General features: G+C 38.4%; 1 protein-coding gene and 1 long non-coding RNA gene across 2 annotated transcripts; both read right to left on the reverse strand.

Moving 5' to 3' along the window:
- Nucleotides 1-4,973: 4,973 nt before the first annotated feature.
- Nucleotides 4,974-11,448, reverse strand: dpn (bHLH protein deadpan). The gene is made up of 3 exons (XM_012487749.3): nt 11,008-11,448; nt 10,405-10,500; nt 4,974-6,829 (listed from the first exon to the last, which is right to left on the reverse strand). The coding sequence occupies exons 1-3, from the start codon at nt 11,098-11,100 to the stop codon at nt 5,654-5,656; spliced, it is 1,365 nt and encodes a 454-aa protein (XP_012343203.2). The 5' UTR covers nt 11,101-11,448; the 3' UTR covers nt 4,974-5,653.
- Nucleotides 11,449-12,148: 700 nt separating this feature from the next.
- LOC147656592 (uncharacterized) lies at nt 12,149-12,695 on the reverse strand. Its single transcript, XR_015294099.1, has 2 exons — nt 12,335-12,695; nt 12,149-12,243 (listed from the first exon to the last, which is right to left on the reverse strand). It is a non-coding gene; the product is annotated as an uncharacterized LOC147656592 (long non-coding RNA).
- Nucleotides 12,696-18,422: the final 5,727 nt, after the last annotated feature.

An 18,422-nucleotide genomic window follows, 5' to 3' on the forward strand; every position in this document is an offset into this window, starting at 1 on the left:
CTCTTTCGTTTCTAAGGGGTGGGATCACGCTCGTCGCACACACACACCTCGGACAACCCCTTCGAGGTGACTCTTGCCATTCGAATAATTGAAATTCTTCTCGCGTGAAAATCTGTTGTACCGTTTCAAACCGGAATATGGGTTACGATCGAGGACAGTTTGTTACCCGTTTCTTCTTTCCTCCTTTCCCTTCCTCGACTCGTTTCGATCGATCGATCTTATTCGACGAAGAATATCGTTGTCTCGTCTCGAAAAGCGCGCTCTAAAAAATCTCCAAAACGTTTAAAATCATCGGAAATCGCGCGATTCGATCGAAAACGAAAACGTGGGAACAGAAACGAAAAAGCGACGCCGTTAATTCCGGCAAGAAGACAGCGGACGGCGACGTTCCCATTAGCCGTATCAACTTTATTCAATAAAATCGTTCTCCCTTTCGCTGTCATAGCGGGGCGTTGCATGCACGCGACAGTCGCCGGTGTGCTCACGGCCGTGTGTACACACGGAGGAAAGGAAAGGGTATAGCACGGCGCTGGTGCAAGAGGAGTGCCGCGGCTACGTTGTTCTCGGCCGATGGGCGTGGACAAACGAGCGGAAAAATGGCGGGGTTTGGAAATGAGATTTGCTGGTAAACCGACAATTTATCGTAGGTATCTGCAAAAGCATCTCTTGACGTTCCTCTGACCAGAGTTATAATTAATACGCTCTCGTCACAGAGCGGCCGACCAATATTCCGTCGCGCCCACACAACCTTGTGCCGCCCGCGCGCGAGCGCGTGTATATATATATATACACACACACACACACACGTGTACAACGCGCACACAAACACGTTACGTGTACCCGGTTCGTTTGTACGAATGGAAGAGAGAAAGATCGAGCTGGGAACGCGCATACACCGATTTATACGTGAAGCGCGGTCGCGCGTTCTGCCTCGCGCGCGGACTCGGCGCGTAACTGGTTGTTGATTAAGTTTGAATGACTGATGCCGCAAAAACACATTAAAACTTGAATGAGTACAGATGAAAATTTAGTCGCTAGGAATCAAGAGACCGCAGAGGCAAATGGCCTGGCAGCCGCACATACGCGCGGACTAAACCGCTTTCCTCTGCCCCTCTTCTTCCTCCTCCGGATCGGCCGCGTCTCTCTGACCCCCGATCATCGGGATCCGTTATGGCCAGGACGAAATATAACAACGCGAAAAACACTCCGCGATTGCTATATACCGGCCCGGCCGAGACACTCGCCCTCGGTTGACCACTGTGTAACGGAAACAACTTGCACCGATGATTTTCACTCGTGATTCCTCGATCTGCTATCCCCCTCTCTCTCGCTCTCTCTCGCTATACCGTGCATGCCCCGTAGATGAATCGTTCACAGCGGGTTTTGCTACAAGTTTTGTTTTTTTTTTCTTTTTTTTTTTTTTCCCTCTTGATGGAAAAGTGTGATGTGACAATTTATGGTATTTTCTTGAATCCTTTTTTTGGGGGGTTGGGCGAAAAAGATGATAAAGGGGGTTTTTGGATTGATGAATTTGCGAGAGAGAGAGAGAGAGAGAGTTGGTAAGTGTTTACTTGCTTTAATTTTTGCGCTTTGCGAGATTTTCGTGTCTTGATCGATGATGTCTTGATTATTAAAGATTCACAGGTAAGAAGGGATCATATTGAGAGGTCTTTAAATTTCTAATGTTTATAATTATAATTTTGGAGATTTTTTTCATACGATTGTCGATTACTCGGTGTTCAAAGTGAAGAAAATTTGTTAAGAAGATCGCGATGATGAGGAGTATCGGGATAAGGAACGTGTCCTCGTTTCTCTTTTCTTCTCATTTTCGTCTCATATTACAGGCTCGCGTAACTATTTTCTGTTGCTCTGAAATTAGTTTACTTACAGAGAGTAATTGCTCCACCGAAGCGAGCTTATCGAGTCCTATCGACGATCGAGTTTGAAGAATCGATTTCGATCGTTGAAAATGGATCGTGCACCCTTTCTTATTACGTTCTTCAGCTTCTTCCAGTTGGCAACTTGTAGATTGCAGTATCGACAACCGCCTGAATAAATCACACGGACTATCTCTTAAACAACGATAAAATTTAGAGTCTCTCCTTCACAGAGTCATCCACGGTATTCCTCCCGTTCCTCAAGCTCTAACGTCGCAGTTAATTATTCACTCCCGTTCCCCGATAAAAAAAAAAAAAAAGAAGCAAAAAATAAATCCTTTCCTTCTCCCTCGATAACTTTCAATAATTGGAGAAATTTACTCGAAACTCGTTCCTCGACGTTTATACCCACATTCTCATCGTTCCTCGTCCAAAGGAACACCATTTTTAACCTTCTCCGGGAAGAGGGGAAACCGCCAAATCGGGGAGAAACTCGAGAAACTGGAGATGGAGGTTGCAACGAACGATCCATCTCGTCCTCCATCTCGTCCTCCTTCGATTGTCATAAAACAATTGGCCGGGAGAGATTATCGCGATCGATAGCCTCGTAAATACTTCAAAGATCGATCGGAAATCGCAAATCCAGTTTACCGACCGATGGGAATGGGAATGGGCATCCATCAATGCGCGGCCAATAGTAAAACGGCCGATTAGGGTGGGGAGTGGGCAAGTGGAGGAGAGAAAAGGTATCGGTTAGCCATCGGAGCTGATCGTTTCCGTAATAAAAATCGTCAACCAGATCGTAGCTCACGCACCGATACCACGCCGCCGCGCCACACTCCCAATCACCCAATCAGCTCCGTTCCCATCGTTTAATGTATTCAAATGTAAGCGGTAGCAGTGTTTATGTCTTGACATTGCAAATTGTGCCGGCTAGCCCATAACTTATAGTAATTGCTCCGCGCCGTAGTAATTATTTATACACGTGATACGCCGTATAGATGTTATACCATCTTTTACTCTCTCTCTCATTCACTCTCTCTCTCTCTCTCTCTCTCTCTCTCTCTCTCTCTCTCTCTCTCTTCCGCTCCCCCATTCTCTTTCCCTCTTTCGCATACACGCGTCTCTCTTCTTCGAGGATGGTTATTCCAACCACGGGGTATCTGTATCTCGGATGCTATAATTGTGAAGCGTGAATATCGAGAGGGGGAGGGGGCTACGTCTCGCGATATTAATCTCGGTGCAGCGCGCCGACGAATCGGCGACTTCGATGCCTCGCGCCACAGACAAGACGGAATCCGGTGCGCGAAAGGAAAAAGTGGCTGCTCGGTGGTTATTCTATTTTTGTTATATGTTGCAAGTGAGGAATGGAAAATTTCTCGATGATCGTGAAGTTAGAAGATGATGTGAGATTAGATGTTAATTAATTGATAGTTGGATTTATTCCATTTTTTCGATAGTTTAACAAATGACTTGTGGAGAATTTAATGCGTCGATGGAAATTGATTGAATATGATTGAAAGTTTCTTCTTGCGAGAAAGAAATTGTTGTAGGAATATGTCGAAGGAAAGAAACTCGAGGCGTTTTTGAAGTAGAAATGATGATTCGTTTTAAACGGATCTTTTTGGAAAAAGATATATTAAAATTCGAGTTTTTCTTCTTATTATAATATTCTTGCGATGATCTAATCATATTCGTTAAAGAAAATTATATTATAATATCGATAAAATTAGTGCGTGATTTACATAATCACTTTGTTTCTAAAAATTGTAATAAATATTAGATCGTGTCAGTTTAAAGTTTGTATATTATGTGGAAGAATCGATTTTTTTTATTCTTGTGTTTTACTTTTAAATGATACTTTTAAATAATAAAAAAGAATATTTTTTTAAATTAAAAAAAGACTATTTTTGTAATAAATAATAATAAATAATGTAATAAAATCAAATATTTTTTTATTTATCGATTTCAATTCCCGTATATGTAATGTTGAAAAACTAAAATTATTCATAACGCAATAATTATAATATATTACCTTGCGAAACAGGTATAGAACAGCCAGCAATCTTAAAACATTTTATAGCGTATGTGTAAATATCAATTTTAGAGAAATTCTATCTTCAAACTTTATTACGTTATTCATTAACGAAAGAACAATAATAAATATTGACTTTAAAATAAATTTTAAAATAAATTATATATTCACATTAATAAAAGAATATTAGAAATTTTTCGAAATAAGAAGAAGTTTATCAACTTCTTCGAGAAGTATAAACGGGGATATAAACGGGAGTGCATTTTGTTCCCGATACTACCGTGGTGCCATCTCGTTCGACGGAATGGAACTCGCATTCGTGAAAAAAAAAATCGCGTCAATTTTTTCGAAAACACGTCCATCCTTTTCCAACCGTTAACCACATATAATCGATATACCTGGAAAAATTTCATCCCTGCTTAGAAATAAGAAAAATAAGCCGTGATATAGGCAGAACACGTGACCCACGTATCGATATAGACTCGAAGGAAATTACCGTGTTCCCCTATTTCGTTGCCATAAATCTAGGCCGAAATTAAGAATTTCAGCGACTAGAAGGGAAGACGAGCTCGTTCGTCCGGGCAAGCGCTAAGGGCATTCAACAAATTTCACGGTGTCTGTCGATAAATCAGTTTAAGCATTCAGTCGATGAGAAAGGGGGTGGTTTTGCGGTGTAACAGGTGGTTGAAATTCTCATTCGCCGCGCCTTTTTACTCCTTTATCGGCAAAAAAGGAAAGAATAAGTTCCAGTTTATGAATCGGAGCGCGTTTAACGCTTCTTAAAAGGATAAAGCTGCCCCGACGGCTTTTTCAACGAGGGAAATTGCTCAGCCTTTTACGAGACTGCGGGACATATCGATGGTGAGACCAACCTCAGACCATTTTTTTTTTCCCCTTTTTTCTTCTTATCCTTTTACCTTCTCCGCATCTAATGAAATTTATATATCATCAGCGGAAATTCGTTTCCTTGCGGCGATTTTTATCGGTCTTTATCCATCGACAGACGGGACAGACAAGGGACGGAAGAGGGAAAAAAATATGAGAGAGAAAAAAATTCGTTATTGGTGAACATGAAATTTATCACAAACTGGCGACAATTAACTTAATTTATAAACGACGGGATTGGAATTTCCATCCATGTTTTAACGGAAAACATCACTCTTACAAAAGATTCTTATAATTAAGGATGAAAATTATAATAATTATTAAATAAGATCGAGGATTATTTACAGGATTATTCACAATGAAAACTTATTGTATAACGGTACAAGTTAAAGCTTGAAAGTCTTCGTATGCGAGGATACAGAGTTGTGTGTTTCCTATTTTCTCCGAGTCTTTACGACTTTACATTGAATTCAATCTTATCGTTTTCTTTCGTTAAATATTATATTAATTTAATTACTTATATCAAGTAATTTTAACACTATATTAAATTACTATATCTGACGAAAGACTTACAATTAATACAATTTATGATTCTTAATTTTAACACATGCATGATAAAAGATTAATTTTAATTATCTTTTAAAAATGAACAATATCTTTCCTAAGGCACAATTTTCTCAATTCAAAGAATGATCAATGACCGTTAGAGATCGTCCATTTTTGTAAAACTAAGATACAACTTACATTTGTAATACTTATTTGTACTGAACAATGTTTCTTATTCTTCCATACATTCGCGTTCACTTAAAAAAAGAAGAGAAAAAAAGAGGAAGAAAAGATAGAAGAAACGTTTAAATCACCAAGGCCTCCACATATCGGCATTGGTGCCAGAAGAACCAGCGATAGCTGCAAATTTGATAGGATTAGGATTAGAATTTCTATTAGCGGAACAAGTCGGTCTGCCGGACAAATCCTGCACGGAAATCGGCTGATCTTCCTCGGATTTTAGATGACCATTAGAAGAATTCATGGTAGAACTGATAGCTTCTTGATACCTAGCTTTCTTATCTGAGATTGCTAGAAGACCATCCGAATTGTGTCTCTTGATAGCTTCTTTCCTTGGCGGCAAGGAACCGGTACAATTATACGTCTTATCGGTGATCACAGAAAGAGGTTGTCTCAAATTCTGCATTCCATTGCTGTTCAACGACTCGGAAGAGTCAGCGATCTCTTTTCTGTAACCAATATCCGATTTGCTTTCCAAGAAAGTTGACACTGGCGATTTGCTATCGCTGGTCGAGCTAATCTGCGGCTTCTGCGTCTCTGGGGAGGAAGAGAAACTCTTAGACGAAGCTGGACTCTGACCGGGAACTTTAAACTGACGTTCCTGATGATTAGGCGAGTTTGCTTGAGGATAATGCTCAGATTGATGACTTTCTTCGCCGTAACTGGACGTAGACGTTGATGGGCTCAGTAGAGGGCTTTGCGGCCTATGGATGGACGTGAAAGCAGAAGAGCGGGTGATTTTTGAAATTGACTCGGGGGCCGGTGGAAAGAAAGGGAAATTCGCCGAGATGGTAGCCGATTGTGGCACCAAAAGTGCTAATTCTCCGGTAGGCAGCCTGCTAGGTATCAATTGAACGCCGTTTGGTATTTGTATCCTCGCACTTCCATTATTATTCTCGTCGCCATTCTGGAAATCGCTCTGGAAACCGACCTTCACCTCCGGATAGAGCCGTTCCGGCATGTAGGGCACGTAGTGGCTGTAGAATGGCGCCATTTGCTGCAGATTACTAACACAGTTGTTCAAATGTGATACCAGTCGTTGCTTCACAACAGGGTCGACGTTCTCGAGGTGGCTGACGTACCGCGATACTTCGGTAGCACATTCAGAAAATCCGGAACGGAATTTCGTTAGCACCGCCGGATCGGTAGCGACCGCCGTGCTCAATTGTTGACGCTGTACCGCCTGTAAATGCTTCACCGTCATCTCGAGGATATCGGCCTTCTCGAGTTTCGAATGCCTGGCCGGCTGTAAAAAAAAGAATATTACGCGTTAATAATTCATTATTCGTATCGCGTGAATATTTTCTTCAATTAAATTCAATTTCCTATCATTACATTTCGGATTTTTATTAATTTTTTCGTATAATACGATAGGGTAAAAAATGATCCTAGAACTCTATCGGCAATACAGGAAATTTATATATGTTGTTCGACGAGAAATGGAGATCTGTTTTATCGACGCCTGTCCTATCGACAACCGGCTATATCGGTAACAACTAGAGAAGAAACAAAGTACAGAATGGAAAGATCATTTCCAACTTGTCCAATGCATAGCAATCATAGCAACTGGTTGCCCGAAGGTATTACGTGTACCGATTGCTCATCTAAGAAGTCCGTGATGCTTCAGTAACGCCCATGTAATTGACTTGATACGAACCTGTTACCCTAATAACAGGCTATCAACTTCGGTAGCTAGTGTAGGACAATTTTGTAGTTAGCCTAAGGCCGCGTGTGTTACATTCTAAGAGAGTTTTTTCGTTATTTCCTATCGCGTAATTCCTCAGTCACTTTTACCGCATATAAATCGTTTTTTAAACGATCGAGATGAAACCACTTACGGCGAATGACGTTCATATAAATTAGAAACTGCATGCGTTTCTTCTCGAAGCAAAACAGTTGGAAACAAAAGAAAAGAAAAGAAACCGTCGTGGGAATTTCTTAAAAATTGTGAAAGTGTCTCGAAAAACCTTTTTTTTTTTCTTTTCCATGCTACAGAGCACAACACCAGCCCTTTCAATATTCCTCGAATTGCCACCAGCTTTTAAAGGATCGATCGCTCAATACCGATGCAGTTCTACAACTTGGAAATTCTATTGTGCCCTTTCTGCACCACGATCCTCATCCCAGGATCAGCCGAGTGCTCGCATTTTTATGGTAAACTAGCGGTCACCTTTAAAATAGGCGTGGGAGTCGAAGAAGAGATCGCTTACACAGCCCATTGAAACTCTTCTCTTCCCCTATTCTCCCTTGAACGAGCTACTATTCGAATGGGAACAATTTCACAAACAAGATCGAGCCTATATTCGAAACAACAAATTGCACCAATTATTTTTTATTGCAAAAATATATTATTGTTTCCTTCACTATTCAAACAAATTCTCATACAAAAATTTCACTATGTAAGATTCCATTATTATAATAATCACAAAGAATAATTTTTTAACATCTAGAATTACATGCATTAATTCTTCTAGTAAAATAATATTTGTTTAATCAAAATTAAAAATATAAAAAATATTCTGATTTCAAAGAAATCATTCATTCTTTCAAATAAAAAAATTTGAAACGCTCGCGATGTGTTTCGAAAACTGTCAAACTAAATTCAGATCTGCTCGTTCGATCTCATCCCTGGTAAACATCTTATTAACATCGATGAGGAGAAGAAGAGAATCGATGTGGAAATCGGTTTTTCCCGTACACGAATTCGACACCGGAGAAAGGACGAAACACCTGCTAAAAGAGCAACTGAAAAGGCAAAGGCGTCGAGAACACTCACTTTTTTCCTCCCCTCACGATTTTCTTTTTTACGCCGATCGCCTCCGTCCTCGCGAAGCTGGGATCCTTAAAAGATGATACGGTCAACAAAGGAAGGCTGCAACCCGAGATGAGATTTTTTTTTTTTTTCCCCCTCTTCATAATAATTATTTTCGAGGTTCCCACGAACGCGGGGGGCGTTTCGTACGGACGAACGGGACGGACATTGGAGCGAGCAGGTAGCGGAAGTCATTTGGACGTGGAGGAGAGAACGGTGAGAGCGTCTCTCTCGTTATGGCCCTGTCTGAGAAATCAATCTCGATGGATCGAGTTACGCGACGAAGAATGGTCAGGCATCGAATGCTCGGAGGAAATCTCGCAATTTTGCATTGAAAATCTATCTTTCTGCCACTTTCAAATTATTATTACTACTCTTATTATTTTTTATTCGTCGCATTGAATTAAAATTTGAAGCTTTTTCAAATATATCTTTTAGTCGTATAGATTTTTTGAGACTTTTTTAATTCTTAAAGAAGTCAATTTATAATCGCTTGCTTATCAATCCAAACTTTATTAATTAGCGATTATTATAATTAGCAAAAAGGCACAAATGTTTTTTAGTAATATATTTAGTGATATAATCTTAAAAGCTACATCACTTTCTATATCTTTAATATTCGAAATTCGAAAGTTTTTAAAATTTTTCCATATTTTGACCATTAAAGAAGGATCGAGACTTCTTTTTCAATATTTTCAATATCTTCTTGACTCAACGAATTTTTCGCTTCTCAAATATACTAGCAAATATATTAAAATTGTCCAGTTGAGCTTGTTCAAAATTCGAAACCGACATAATTAAAATCTGGTTAAAGCGGAATGTGGCCAACACCGGTCGGGCCAACATCGTCGAGTGCCATTCTGGAGTCTCCAACGGAGATTACGGTGTTGGTAGAGGACATCCACCATCCGTTCCCACGGCGAGGCATCTAAAACGCTAAAACAAAACCTGTCCACCTCCCGCTACCGCTAGATCCCCGATTCTATACCTATCCACGATTAAAAAATCAAATGATGTCGCGCAAGAGGAAGGCGGCGAGAGAAAAAGGAGATGGCCTGATCAAACACTTCTAGCCAACATCCGCTGCTGCGGCCTCTTCCTATCAGTTTAATTAGAAGATCGACTCTTGACCTTTATGCCAACAGTACCGAAACAATCTCGACCGGTTCATGCCCCATATAACTCATCTGACGATTATTATTTCGACCAATTTCAATTGTCACTTGAGAACACTGCTCCGTGTTTGCGAATCGTCATACGAAACGGAATTGGCCAAAGAAATTTCAATTTCGTGACGAATTATTAATAAGAGTCCCTGCGCTCTGATATTCACTGATCCTATTCTGCTGATTCAACGTTCCATATTTTACGAACCATATTCCTCGACTATTTTTAGCCGCTCTCGTATAATTCGTATTTTCGTGAATTCATTCATCAGAAACGTAACTTATCTCAGAGATAAGTTTCATAAAAGAAAACCAAGCAATTCGAGGGAGAAATAACAAAAGAAATCAAAGAATAACATCGACAGGGCAAATAGTCAACGATTTCGTTCCGAAACGTATCAAAAATCATGGGGGGGAGAATCGCGATATCCATCAATGAAATCTCCATCACTCGAGAAAAAAAAAAAAATCTCTTGTTTCGTTCCGGTTGACAAGAGAGGTTGCGCATATTTTCGCGTTATCTCCTGCAAACCCGTATCACGTCACCAGATAAAGTCGTGCACCGGTCACGTTTCGCGCGACACGTTTCGGACGCCGGTGACAATGTGGATACCGTGAGCATTTGACTGTAATCACGCGTGTAGACGCTCTCCCCCTCTCCCTCCCCCCTCCTCTCTCATCGTCCCTGGCGAAGAATTCCTCGTCGTTTCGAGATTAAGCGATTAAAACACTTTGTGTTCGCGATCACGCGACGTGTAATTGGCTCGATCGATGCCGCGAAAATCACTGTTATCGAGGGTCTGATAAATGAGGCACGACAGATGGACAATCTATGCTACTCACGTCTTTTTTCATCGCCTCGAGTATCAGGCTCTTCAGCTCGTCCAGGCATTGATTTATCCGTGCACGCCTCCTCTTCTCCATGATCGGCTTGTTGCTCTGCAATTGGGGAATTATTTCGGTTATGGGACGCGTATTCCTTTAGACTTCGATCGGTCGGTTTCGAAGCGTATACGAGTGATTTGTTTGATTGGGATTGGCGCGAGAATTTGCTTGTTTGGTCGAGGCGAAAGAATGAGAGAAAATGAAAATTTAAAATAAATGGATGTTCGCTTTGGTCGACTTGCAAAGCTAGTTTTTGTTAATAGTTTGACATTGTAAAAATAGACACAGTTTGTCTCGCTATATCATCTGTTTTAAATAAATTGGCAAAACGTATCTATTTTTAGATAAATAAAAAAAAAAAAAAAATGTTGAAAAAGGAACGGGCAATTATTCTCGAATTTTTAGCACTGAACATATCCATCCGAAAAAAGATAACGATGAAAAATTCTGCAGTGACACTATCGACTAAATCTCCGCGTTTTACGCATCCATCCTCCACGATTCCACGGCCTTAGAAAAAAAAAAAAAAAAAAAAAACAAAAAATCCAAACTAATTTTTACCCTGCGCAACTCCGCCTTGGTCATTCCTGACTGCGTATGAGATTCAAGCTCCTCCTCGCTGCCTGACATCTTGTAATTATAATAATCCACCATTGATGCACTCTTCGAGTAGTCGATCGAATCACTATAACGTATCACACCACACAACACGAACAAACGATTTCCAACACGTGTCTGAATCGTCTTTTATTTATTTATTTATTTTTTTTTTCTCTCTTCTCCAAGATCCTATAATCCAAAATCCCGCGTGAACTTTGGGAATCAAAGTTGCGATGCTGCACTTTTCGAATTCGAATTTTCGTTCGTTGCGTTCGCACGAGTGATTTTTCACGTATTCCCACCTCTCATCGTTGAAACGAGCGAAACTTGGTAGAAGTTTGCGGTGAAAGGGGATGATCGCCGGCTACCGGCGACGTCCCTCTTGGGGTGTGGAGGGTAACTGTTTGACGTTTTCGATTTCGAAGACCGCATGCCGATGCACTCACCGTGTCTAGAGTGGGGTGAAGTGCGTTCTGGAGTGGGGTTCCGGGATAGAATCGTAGTAGAGGGGAGGTCCTCGGGTCCTCCTGAGACCTGTTGATGTGTGGGAATTCACGCCGTCCCCTGGGACACGGCGATATAGTCTCCTTCGAAATTTGAGTCTCTCTCCTTTGGTGCTCCTTTCATCGTCTTACACGCACCTCTTTTCCTCGATGGGAGACGCGAAGGAGAAAAAAAAATTTGGAGAAAGATGAGTAGTAGTGCTACGTGTCGTTCTACGTGAACTCTGCACGAACTTTTATATTGGACAAGGGATTTTCTTGGATAAACGTGGTGATTTTTAGTTTTAGAAAATAGAAATTTAAAATGGATAGAGAGAACAAAGAATCTTAATGGAGATTGAAAATAAATTAAATAATGAAAGAATAAATAAAATTTTCGTACGTATAAAATATCGAGGGAAGAATATTAGAATTGTTTATTTTCTTTATAGAATATACAAAGAATCTGAAACAACGTATATATAATCTACATAAAAAAATCTCGTTTCATAATTACAATAATATATAATTAAAAGTAATTAACGTTACGGTACTGTATAGTAATTTCATAGTCGTTTTATATAAGACAATAATAATAGTTAGATAACAAATACAACGTACTATAATGTTGATAGTATCGATGAAATGTATCCTGATAAATCTTTTATTATCACAAGCAAGGCCAATTGCGAATATCTACCATTATCTCGTATCTCTAAGAAAAATATATATATATATATAAATCTACCAGAAAAATTAAAAAAGATTTCTCTTATTTTTTACCATATCAAAAAAAAAAATCTTACAATTTATTCGTTCCAAATTTTAATAAATTAACCAGAAAATTCCCAAATTTTTTCTTAAATCTTTTATAAATTTATATACCATGATCTCCACACGTCCACGTCCAATCTCAATTCTTATCAGCGAAAACTTCGAGATCCCACCGACGCAAATTTTTTTTTTTTTTTTTTTGCACGCAAGTTTCCGCCGCCTGAAGTAATCGCGCACGATATCGCGTTTTCCCATGGGGTTGCGTGCACACACCGCGGCGTTCCTCCACGCAGGGTCGTTGCGTAAAAGAAAGAGTTCATTGATGAGGCCGGCGTGCAACAGCATTCGCGGTGCACGGCCCCGTCGAGTAAACACTGTTTAACGTTTCAGAAGAATTCCCACACAGGGGCCCCCATCGTCCCGTATATGCATCGTTGCCGTCGTATCGCGTTGCGCGCGCCAGCCACACTTATGACGCACGAACACACACGTCCGGCACACGGTACGGTTCCCTCTTTCTCCCTCCTCCTCCCTCCTTCATAGTCTTGCGCACGCCATTACACGATCGAGATAGTTTCTTGCAAATCCTTTTGTGTACAACGATATTACTTTTCTCTCTCTTTTTCTTTCTCTCTCTTTTTTAATTTGATTTCAGTTTGGAAATTTATATATCATTTGAATATTTGAATATCAGGTTCTCCATATCTATGCGCAATACTTTCTTTTGTAATTTGTTTTTTGACCGTGTATTGCAGAATTGTTGAAAACATGAATTGACGTGCTCGAATAAAAAATTAAACAAAGTATGGTGTATGGTGAATAAATAGTTGTGAGAGTTTTTAGTGTTTTTTAAAAAAAATATTTTTTAAAATCAAAACCATTGGTATTGGAAGCAAGAGAGTATTGTATATGTTAATGTAATAGAATAGAATGTTTTCGATGTAGATGTTATATCAAGTTATTATAAATAAATTATGAAATATAAATTGTAAATGATTGTAAAATTTGATTACATACGGGAAATGGAAAGTTTTCTTAACCCTCTCAATACGTTTTTTCTCTACCTTTTTGAAATTTCGATCTTTTATAATACATGATAATATGATACAGAAATAATAAACTAAAATTTATTTCGTTGACTCATAACTCTTATACTCGAGTGCAAACATAAAAATATAAATAATCACAAAATATTAGATAGAATAAAATTGCTCGCAATATGTTTACAAAAAAAAACAAAAAAAAATTAATCAGTTTAAAATAAATAATTTTATTCGGTGAAATATTTATTTTAATTTTATTTTATTAAACTTTTTTCAAATATTTGTATATTTATTTATATCATAGAATCCATGTTATTTCTAATAAAGGTTCGCAAAATTTTTACACAAATTCTCTACGAGATTTAACATGCAAACACTAAATCTCGTCAATAAATTAAAAACTGTAAAACTACAAAAAGGAAAGGAAACATCGTTGCCTTACGAGGATCGTCTATGATGAAACGGCAAAACGTGTAGACACCATAGATCGCAATAAACGAGGAATGTTCGTTTTGTTGACAAAATCAGTTACAGACCATTTCAAGAGGCAATGGCTGCCGCAATAAACAGATAAACCTTTATGATCCGCGATTATTGTACCGGAAAACTTTTACTTTTACAGAGCTCAGGACTGACGGCTAACTAGTGCCGATTTTACACAGTGTAAACGTCCCTTCGACCGATGATTTATTTCGTTTTCTTCCGGTCAGGTAGACCTTCATGATTTTGGAATAAAGACGGATTTAGTCATTCCTTAAACAATAATAATGGTCGATGTTAAAAAAAGTTTGTAAAAACTTTGGAACTTTTGACAAATTTTAAAAAGATCAAGTTTCTTTCATGTATTTGTACACAATTAATAAGATTTCTTTTTAATCGAATAATTTCTGTCTTCTGGACGAATCTTTATTCACGTTTCATATTGAAACGTACGAAATCGAGACTAGTGACGTGAAAATAAAATTTTTACCATTCAGATTTAATTGTTTCGACATAAATATTTTACGTATATACGTATATATTTTTCAGATTAAAAGTCCATTTTATCGAGAAATTGCGTTTTATTTTCACGCGTAAAATCAGCCTGTTACCTACGAAATAAACAAAAACTTCGTTTCGAGAGTTGAGCTAAAACCAAAACATATATTTCAAATAAAATTTTCTCGCGGTTGAGCATTTTCGACTGAACCCGCATCACAATTTTCCACGACACTGATCACCGGCAATGGGAAGCGGACAAATTTCCAGCTCACTAATCGGCGTGATATTTGTCGAAAAATTAAATTTGCACGCCACGGACTCAACACGCTTTTCATTATTCGATATTTGGCCGAATTTCACAGATTGCGCCCGTGTTTATCGCGATCCAACATAACTGGATTAAAGTTCCAATATTTTATCTTGAAAAACAACCCATATAATTACAATAAATAGCGATAGAAAGATTAGATAATATACGACGAAGGAAAATTTTCTAATTCTAAAATAAAAAAAAATAGAAAAAAAAAATATTAAATATCACGATCTACGATCTCATGATAGCCCAATTGAATTAATAGTCTAATTTTTACGATATTCGTGTCCTTTAAGTAGATAATAATAATATATATCTATTTTTTTTTTTTTTTGCACGAGTGATTCTTTCCTTTGTCATCGCTCGAAATTCGTTATTGTAAGCTATTATTGTTTCTTGAATCAATTATCGAGCCCATATATATATATATATCATAATCTCCAAACGTGACACGATAAGTAGGCAAGCTACGATTACGGTTAAAATAATTTTCTGTCACGTGATTTCGTCACAATATGCGTGCACGCCGCGATAACTCCGCGATAAATCGAGTTCTTGAAACCAGCTGTGCCCTTGCTCCACCAACTTCCGTGTTAACATTACTCTTTACGCCACTACGAGTGAGTGCGTGGCAGATGCACGAAATCACGCGATTCGAGATCTTTTTCACTCTGTTAATCGAATAATGATCAAGATCAAACCCAGGCGAACGAATCGTCGAACGAATAAAGGATGACGTTTCCTCGAAGAGAAACGAAGGAAGGGGTGGTCCGCCCCTTCGTTTCTCTTAGCTTTGCCGCTCATCGACTCGAATTATTTTACTGATCGACGGATAAAAAGGGGTGTGTGCGCGCATTAAACTTTGGATGGTTTGTGAATTTCGTGGGGTAATTATTGTATTATTGTATTATAGCTATAGGTCGATTGTTATCGAGTTTGGTCTTGGTCGAATATTGTTAGACTCGACCAAAGTCGAGTGCATTTTTGTTTTCTCGACTCGGCCACGTGAATTCACGTGACATAGAATTCTAGATTGAATGGAGATCAATCCTGAGAGATGTGTGTTCAAAGGATTTGTATTTGACTGATCTTTGTTCCTTGTAAATATTTTCTAATATAATTAAAAATATGAAATATCGTAAAAATATACTTTGTGTCTTAAGATATTAAAAATTAGATGAATTCGATAAATTTTTGAAAAAAATCTATTCTACCGATATATAAATATAAATTTCACTACCAAAAAATCTTATCTTGAGGCAAAATTTTCTGGAGCAAGATTCGATCCTCTGACAAATTTGTCATATTCAGGAAAAAGAATTTTATTTCGATTTTATTTATATATATACCTAACATCAGTAAATGCATAATGTGCCACGTTAAACTGCAGCTTTGTCCCTGAGACTGGTATATTATTGCATAGCCATGAAGGACCCCTGAGTTACAAGAGGGCCGAGGCAAAGAGAGGTTGGGCCCCTTCTTGCTTCTGCATCTGCAAACTCCGGACTCGGAAGTTTCGACGAGGGTAGACTGGCTTCCACAATGAAACAGGCCGCGACCTTGAATTTTCTTTTTAATTTTTATCGTTCCTTCAGTCACGAATTACCGTTTACGGTTCGTACTGACTGTTCTCATTCTCATTTCTTATCAGAAGACTGTACTTATCGTTCGAAACGTGTACATGAAATAGCCATGATGCAAATGTTCCGCATTTTTCTTTTCAACGAAAGGAAAAAAATATTAACAATATTTAATCTCCCATCTAAAAAAAAAAATATATATATATATAAATTACAACGATCGCAAGAATTTTCAAGACCAAGCACCGCCAATCAGAAAATTCTCTCGCGAGATATTTCCATTCCCATGATCCACAATTTCCCATAAATATTTCAGACTAGCTGTCATAACGGGAGGTTCAGATCGGTCAGATGTCACGACCTTCTCATTAACCCCAAGAGGCTGCTTAATAAAATAGAAAGAGAGAGAGGCTCGAGTGGTTCGCTTGACCACAAACCTCTTGAGGAAGATCGAGAAGGAGAGTCTAAATTTGGAACGCCCACCCTCTGCTGCCGAGGATCGATCCTGGCATACACCTGCACCCGACGAGGTGATCCGACAGGAAGGAAACATCGTACCCCTAGAATCTTGAAATCTTCGTTTCCGCTGGTTAAAATCTTAGTAGTAGTAGTGGTAATAGTCTGACAGGGAATCGGGCTAATCGATTTTCTTCCTCGGCTCGATTCCACACCGGTTGCCCCCAAATTAATTTAGTCTCGCACGATTAATCTTGCGGACGTATTATTTACGATCGTCTTACGGGCTCGGTGTAAATTGGGTATAAAGGGTGTGAAAGTATCGGGATGTGAAACGTATGGAGATTGGGTGAAACCGAGAATTGCGAAAAAAGGAGGGCTTTTTGCGCACGGAGGGTGTACAGTTTCGTAGTGTGAGAAAGGATGTTAAGATGAGAAAATTGTAAAGAATACTGTGAATCTTATTCCATAAAAAAATATCGAGCGAATAAAAGTAAGCAAGTAAGGTTGATTTAAGTTTAAGTAGCTGCAAGCGGAACAAAGATTTTATCGAAAAACAATTTTTTAATTTTCTCAGTTATAGAAATTATTCCTTCCAATTTTTTAAAAAGAAATTTATTTAATGGCGAAATATTATTTTTGAAAATTTAAAAAATTTTAAAGGATTAATTTTTAAAGAAAAGATTTAAAAAATGTTAAAAATTAGTATATTCGATATATTATTTATGTTAAATTAGAACTTTTTACTCAGGTTGAATTATTTCATTGCACGCACAATAAGCATAAACGTATTTTAATTGTGGCACGAAAGCGGCATGTCTATCTACCAGAAATGCTAGATCGGTTCGAAAAAAAAAAAAAAAAAAAAAGAAAAATGCACGCGTGGGGTCGTTTTTAGCCGACATCTGTGGTGGATTGTCGTCACAGGGAAACGCCTAGATTGTGGAACACAGGAAAAATATAACTCGTTTCCGTGAGAGTTCAATGAAAAAAATGTCTCGTTCGCGTAGCATACGGTGCCATTTATAATAGGTAGGGGGTATTTGTTTCAAGTTTGTTTCGAGTTGGGGTAAAATTCCCATGAATTCTCTTGCATTAAAAAAAAATCAGCTGTCCGTTTGTTTTACATATGCTACCAAACATTTCTTCTCACAACTAAAACTCTTCTGGATTCTTTAAAATTATTTCTTCTCTCTCGTAATTTCCCAATACCTTTCTTTGTCCTTTATCGCAACACAATGAATGCTACGAAGATTTTTTTTTTCGATGGCATGGTGTCATTCGATTCGCCTGAAAGTAATTCGAAGATCCATCGAACAATGCTAAAAATCCCGATCGTAAATCGAGAGAAGAACCCCATTCAGCCAAATTGGGTCAGTGTGCCGCGCCGCTGGGAATCGGGTCGTGTGCTGGACACACGCAAGGAAAACGATTACAATAGCGAATTCGGCCAGGTAATGTACCTCTTAAAACGCGCTACAGCCATTCTTATATTAAACCAATCCCATGTTGAACAGCCACACGTGTCAAAGATTTCATTTCACAACATTAAAAAAAAAAAAAAAATTCCTTCGCATTTTCGTATCTATGAAACGAAAAATACTTATCTCATCTAACAAAACATGATTATTATTATTATTAATTTTCGTAACTTTCATTAAAGACGAAAAATTATCATTATCATCAAGTTGTTCGGATTTACCAATCAACCAATACGTCCAAAATACATTATAGAAATTTATCATCA

This window comes from Apis florea, unplaced genomic scaffold (assembly GCF_048593485.1).
Source record: "Apis florea isolate Af1SG1 unplaced genomic scaffold, ASM4859348v1 contig_3585_pilon, whole genome shotgun sequence".
Lineage (NCBI taxonomy): Eukaryota > Metazoa > Arthropoda > Insecta > Hymenoptera > Apidae > Apis > Apis florea.

What these genes read in the sequence shown, in the direction of transcription:
- dpn (XM_012487749.3), bottom strand. Translation starts at nt 11,100, where the DNA reads ATGGTGGATTATTATAATTACAAGATGTCAGGCAGCGAGGAGGAGCTT. An exon ending in CCAAGGCGGAGTTGCGCAGG is followed by an intron (nt 10,501 to 11,007) that starts GTAAAAATTAGT and finishes CCCCAATTGCAG; the next exon opens with AGCAACAAGCCGATCATGGA. An exon ending in TCGAGGCGATGAAAAAAGAC is followed by an intron (nt 6,830 to 10,404) that starts GTGAGTAGCATA and finishes TTTTTTTTACAG; the next exon opens with CCGGCCAGGCATTCGAAACT.